This window comes from Durio zibethinus, chromosome 17, assembly GCF_047325235.1.
Source record: "Durio zibethinus cultivar Kanyao isolate XHJ-2024 chromosome 17, ASM4732523v1, whole genome shotgun sequence".
Taxonomy (NCBI): domain Eukaryota; kingdom Viridiplantae; phylum Streptophyta; class Magnoliopsida; order Malvales; family Malvaceae; genus Durio; species Durio zibethinus.
This window is the reverse complement of record NC_143178.1, coordinates 21,263,699-21,270,008: the sequence shown is the minus strand read 5'-3', so window position 1 is coordinate 21,270,008 and position 6,310 is coordinate 21,263,699. Positions and strand designations below refer to the sequence as shown.

The following is a 6,310-nucleotide window of genomic DNA, read 5'->3' as shown; positions in this document are numbered from 1 at the left end:
GTGTATAGGAGTCGGTACATAAACTCATTGTCACATAACATAGCAAGAGTACCTTGTTCTGTTGGACATCAAATTATATAGGAAGGGTTTCTACCTGATTGTATAACAAATGCTGATGCTATTTTATCTTAATGAATGCTTTTCTGTCAAAAAAAAAAAATCATGCTTTAATCATTAATTAGTTTATTTGAATTTAACTTAAGAGTTGAGCTCTAACTACCTTAAAAAAATATTGTTTAACTAGAGTTCAAATTCAAAAAGAAAAAAAAAGTCAAAGCCTTGAGCTTATCTCAAACAAATTAGTAAAATCTTGGTTCGATTCAACTTATTTACATTCTTTACTATTCTAATTAGAAAATTTTCAATTGTTTGTTAGAAAAAAGCACTCATAACATTTGATTTAGAGCATTTTTGGCAACTCGATAGGAGCTTTCTATTTTGATGTAACTAATCCTCAAATGACTCTTAGATTTATTTAGATGAATGGTAAAATTAGTTTTGTTAAGATTTAAAATAATATTAGATGTGAGATTAATTAATATAATAGTGAGATTAAAATTAATGATATAATACTTATTTCAATGTAAATGTAACAATAATAGTGAAATAAATTATAATAAAAAGAAAAAAATAATTATTAAGTAATTTAACTAAAAATTTTATGCAATAAAACTTTTAAATTATTTAATACTTATAAAATAAAATAAATAAATAATTAAAAATTATTAATTTTTAAAATAAAATAATAGTTTTATTAATAAATAATAAAAAATTATTTATTAGTTTATTATATAATAAAATTGATTTATAAATTAATTGATTATATAATAAAATTTATTTTATATTAAATTTATTAATTAATCCATTTTATAACAAAATTAACAAATTGAGCCTTGGTATATGAAAAATCAAACCCATTTTCTTGAAATATAAAAAAAAAAAAATGTTGAGGTAAGGTCCAACCACAGCGGGTCTTGACCGATTGGGCCGAAGAGAAACACGGAATTACACAGTAAAAGAAAACGAAATAAATATCCATAATAAGATTGAAGTGAGGTTTTCGTTGCGGATCGTCGTTTTTGTCCCCTCGTCCTACTGAAACTGAGACGTTATTTTTTCCCCGCGATTCGATACCAAAAAATCAGCAGCCGAAGAAGGAGGAGGAGGAGAAGAAGAAACCCTAAAGAATTTAAGAAAATTGGCAAAAAGATAATTTTTAAGAGAAAGAGAAGATGAAGACGACAAAAGGAGGCAAAGTGATGAACCCTACGGACGCCTACCGTAAGGAGCTCCGTAAGAAAGAACTTAAACGGGTAAAATCCTACTCCGTTCCGTTTCTTTTTAGGGTTTTCTGTTTCTTTTCACTTCAATGATGCTCAGTTCTTCGTTACTTGATTTTTTGCTTATTCCATTCTAATGTTCTCAATCAATTTCGTCCCTCATTTTGCCCTAATTTCCTGTTTGGCTAAAATGAAAAAAAAGAACTATTTCATTTAAATTGAAAAACTCAGTTTTTTTCTGTTATTTTACTTTTTACCTTAATAAAAAATGAATTTGCGAAGAATGGTGTGGAATTCAAGGGAAATTATTGGCTTCAGAGTTAATATTCGCCTCAAATAAGCTGTTGAATTTTACTTATCCGAACTTCAAAAAATGAAACTAATAATAAAGTCGCATAATTTTATTTCGATTACTTTGGAGCTAAATTTGTAAATGTAGGTCATTGTTTATATAGTTGTTAATGTGTTATTTTGTTCTAACAGAACAAGAAGGAAAGAAAGAAGGTGAGAGAGGTGGGAATTTTGAAGAAGGATCCGCAGGCAATCATGGAGCAGATTGAGAAGTTAGAAATGATCAGTAAGTTGTTCAATTTGGATGTTTCATGATTGATTAATTATTTAATATCTGTTTACATGCAAATTAGCACTTGTTCGAATGAGCAGAGCTTATTGGTGATGGCTTTGCTTTAGAATTAGAAAATTTTACTTACAATAGACTGTCCCCATTTTCCCCCCAAGTCAGGAAACTTTAGGACTGTACTTTTAACGCAGGGGACTAAACAATCCTTAGAGTTACTAACTGATTTTCTGCTCTGTTTGCTTTCCTTTCAAGGAGGTTTTGGTGACTATTTGTTGTGGCATTTAGACGTTTCCTTGATCTTGGCATTTACCATGCATGTGTTAACTAGTGTGAAAAACATAGTTTTTAAAACAAGTGGAAAAAAATCCGTGTTTCCTTTAAATAATGTCTTGTTTTTTTAGAAGTCAAGAGGTAGGAAATGTAGCTATACATTTTCCTCTGATGAAGTAGTCGTTGGATCGAATACAGCATAATGATGAAAACCAATTGACTTTTCCCATTTTCAAGATGGCAATCTTAATGAAAATATGTTTATCTTTGACTATACGACATTGATGTAATAAATACCTATGAAAGTCTTCTTGTCCCTTTTATTTCTTTCTTTATATTTGAGGTATTATAAGTGGGTTTGAAGAATGTACCTCTGTTGAATGTTTATTAGTTAAGTATTTTGTGTCTGCAGTTCACATTGTTCTCACTAGCATATTTGGTTATTTCTTTACTAATTTTGAAATGCAGTCTGGTGGACTTCCTATTATAGTCAATAACTTTGTTCAATTATCGCAGAGGCTGAAGGGGCTTTAGATAAAGCAAGAAAACACAAGAAGAGACAACTTGAAGACACACTTAACCTTGTCTTAAAGAAGAGGAAGGTAATAATTGAAGTGATAAATATTTGGCATTTTTTATGAGGAAATAAATATTGGCTTATGATTTTTTTGCCATTTATTAGTATTAGTTGTTTGCATGAGATAGCTACAATCTTCATTACTCCCTTGCTCAGGAATATGAAAATAAAATGAAGGAGAAGGGTGAGGCCCCTGTTATGTTCAGGTAAATAGACATTCTCTGTTTGATATGTTCCTTTATGCTTCAGTCTTAGCATCTCCAAATTCTCATTTACTAACTATAGTTTGTCTTCTGCTGCAGTCACTTGGGGCCTCCTCGGAGAAGGACAACTGCAGAAGAAGAAGAGAGAGCGAAGCATCCTAAGCCTGAAGTAAGATTCAAATCCAATGATTAACTTCTATAATTATATTTTCATAATGTCTGCTTGCTTTGGAGCTTAAATTTTACTATTCTTTTTTTTTTTTTTTTAATTTTTTTTTCTGCAGGATTCTGTTTATTATCACCCTACTCTGAATCCCACAGGGGCTCCACCACCTGGAAAGCCACCTATGTACAAATCATCAATAGGTCTAGTAACTTCCACTTTGATTTGTTTTCTGCTGAAACATAGTTCTCTTTCCAGCATTTCTGACTTAAATACTTGAGCTGGTTTTATTTTCTCTCTCTCTCTCTCATGCTTTTATTCTGGTTTTGGTTTTGGCTTCAGGACCTAGAATTCCCTTGTCTTCTGCATCATCAAGTGCCTCTGCATCATCCTCACAGACAGAGGCAGATGATATTCCTGTAGCTGTGCTACCTCCTCCTCCACCACCACCTCCTTTGCCAGATACTGCTAAATCAAACTCAGGGGATGTCTCTGTTGTTCCTGCATCTTTGCCTCTACCACCCCCACCTTCTATGCCACCCAAGTCTGCCACGGCAAACTTGGGTATTCCTTTGCGTCCACCACCTGGGCCATTGCCACCTCCTGGTCCCCCACCTAAAGAGCAAGTTATAGTTTGCCCTCCGCTACCCCCACCTCCTCCCCTTCGACAGTCTGCGCAGCCAGCTCCCCCTGGCACTAGTGGAAATGAAAGAGAGAGAATATCTGTACTATCAGATGACTTGACCTCCAAGGAGCTGGCTCAGGTGAGCTCTTCTTATCCATCATCTCTAGATATTCATCCTTTCTGACTTGGACATATATCAATAGATTTAGTATATTTTGAGTTTTCAAAGTTAGGAACACCAAAGATCTGTATTCCCTGAAAGATCTTCAATTGGTTCCAATGCGGAGAACAACAAAATTGTTTCGTGGTTCTTCAGAATTATTTGCTGTGAAAAGTGTTAATCTCTCTCTCTCACTCTCTCTCTCTCCTTCTTAGGTGCTTCCTGTGCTCCCTCCCCCTCCTCCTGGAATGCCCCCTAAATTGGCAATTAACCAGGCTGAAGGTGCTCCATCAGAAGCTGATTTCAATAACCATCCAGCAATAAAAGAGGTTCCTAAAATGGTTGCACCACCCCCGCCTCCTCCCAGGCAACAACCTCCCGTGCCTGGACCTGCCATGGTCCCAGTTCTACAGACTGATGTATTACTACCTGGAATATCACGTTTCCCTCCGCCGCCATCTCCAGACATGCGGGCACCCCTATCTGCTACTGGACTTCCTGGTCAAGCTGCTTCTCCTGGAATAATGGTCCCAGTAATTCCAAGACCACCTTTGGGCCCTCCACCCGGACATGCACCAATGATGAGACCACCACTTCCACCCGGTCCTCCTCCTGTACTGGATGATTATAATTCTACAAATCGACCACCATTACCACAGAAGCCATCATATGTTAAATCTGCTGCATCTACTGTTATTAAGCGGCCACTGGCTCAGCACCAGCCAGAACTTACGGCTATGGTAAGGACACTTTCCTTTGCTAGTTTTATGTTGCTTTAATACTTATTTGTGGCCATGAATATGATTTGATATATTCGTGGATGCATGACAAATAGAATAGTTGGAACTTATTGAACTGCATTGCTGACTCTGAGTGGTTAAAATATTTCCATCTGACCTCTGGTCATGCATAAGTGAGCATGGGAGGGTGCAGCATTCTGGTGCTAAGGTGGTCGCTTGGTTTACGCTTAACTTGACTGAGCACTTCGGTATTGGCTCACCAGATAGTTTTAAGGTTAAGATGCATTCCATCTATAAGTATATCATTTAATCTTGATATGTCTACATCAATACTAAATGAATTGATCACATTTATTTAGATTTGGGATGTTGAATTGAGTAAGATGTCTCTCACCCTCTCCCTTTGGCTAGTAGCATTTCTTTTAGATGATCTTTAAGGACTATGCAAACCTACAAGACAGGATTAGATCTGTGAAGAATTCTTTGCCCTCAAATATGGCTAAATATGCACTGTCTCTATTTTCTGCCTTATATGATAACTGCCCTTAGCCTACTTTGTTCTCTAAACTTGGAAAGTATTTCGGACAAATAAATACTATTTATGTGAACACCATTAATTTCCTAAAGACCAATGTGCTATGTTGATATATTGCCAAAACTCTAGAAAAGTGCTGTATACGTGTTCCTGGTTTAAGCTTTTATGGGTTTTAGGTTCCTGCATCGGTTCGAGTAAGGAGGGAGATTGCTGCCCCAAAAGTAAAACCGAAGCCTTTACTGTCAACCATGACAGTGACGATCAAGCCTATAGCTCCTACCATTTTGAAGCAAGAATCAACCAGCATATCATCAGCTCCAAAGGCACAGAGTATTGATGACTCATACACGGCATTCTTGGAGGACATGAAGGCACTTGGTGCACTTGATAGCTGATATTGCTATAGCTGTTGAGATGTCAAGGAAAAGCAGCTCCCGTGCAATCAGAATGAAGCATGTACAAGCTATTTTTAGGGTTAAGTGGCTTGAGCCATATTATTGTTCTCGGGGGCTAGCGTTTCAGTGTTGCGGTACTGTCAAGGGATCGGGTTTCATACTGTAGTGCCACATTTTTCTATAGGCAAACTTTCAAACCTTCTCAGTTCATGAGATTGTGTAATTCAGGGCAATTTTCCTGAAGTAAATGTTAAAATATATCTGCTCCAAGCAACGTAGCAATTTAACTTGCATTTTGGGTTTTGAAATTGTATTTTCCTATTGCTTACCCCTCTTCTGATTTTGGGCACGTACTGATTCTATGTAATTGATCAGCTGTTGCTCTGTTTAACTGACAAACTATACTTAATAAAACAGTTTATGAGAGATTTTGGTAGAATCAAACTGGGAATGTGGCAGATTAAGATTTGCTCTTCATATTCTTTTCCCTTGTAGTTACCCGTTTGGGGAGCTGAATTGCAGTGTTTAATCAACAGTTGAATCTCGCTAAGACAAGTGTTAAGCTGGTAACGATTCGCTGAACTTTTTAAATTTGCATAGAGAGCCAAAAAAAACTGATTTCTATTTCATTTTGTCAAAACTCACCTTTTTGAATCTCAATATTATGCAATCATTTCTTATATATTATGTAATTATTTTTAAGAAATAAGATTCAACAGATTTGAAGTTAATATATATCTTCGCTTATAATTTTTTTCTCTAATCCCACGCTACAGCCTATT

General features: G+C 35.7%; 1 protein-coding gene across 1 annotated transcript; it reads left to right on the top strand.

The window, feature by feature from the left end:
* The first annotated feature begins 1,062 nt into the window (after positions 1–1,062).
* LOC111283376 (protein EARLY FLOWERING 5-like) lies at positions 1,063–5,821 on the top strand. Its single transcript, XM_022871880.2, has 9 exons — positions 1,063–1,313; positions 1,764–1,857; positions 2,647–2,732; positions 2,864–2,913; positions 3,010–3,079; positions 3,195–3,276; positions 3,416–3,837; positions 4,074–4,598; positions 5,310–5,821. Exons 1-9 carry the CDS (start codon positions 1,233–1,235, stop codon positions 5,526–5,528), a joined length of 1,629 nt encoding a protein of 542 aa, XP_022727615.1. The 5' UTR covers positions 1,063–1,232; the 3' UTR covers positions 5,529–5,821.
* The last annotated feature ends 489 nt before the right edge of the window (positions 5,822–6,310 follow it).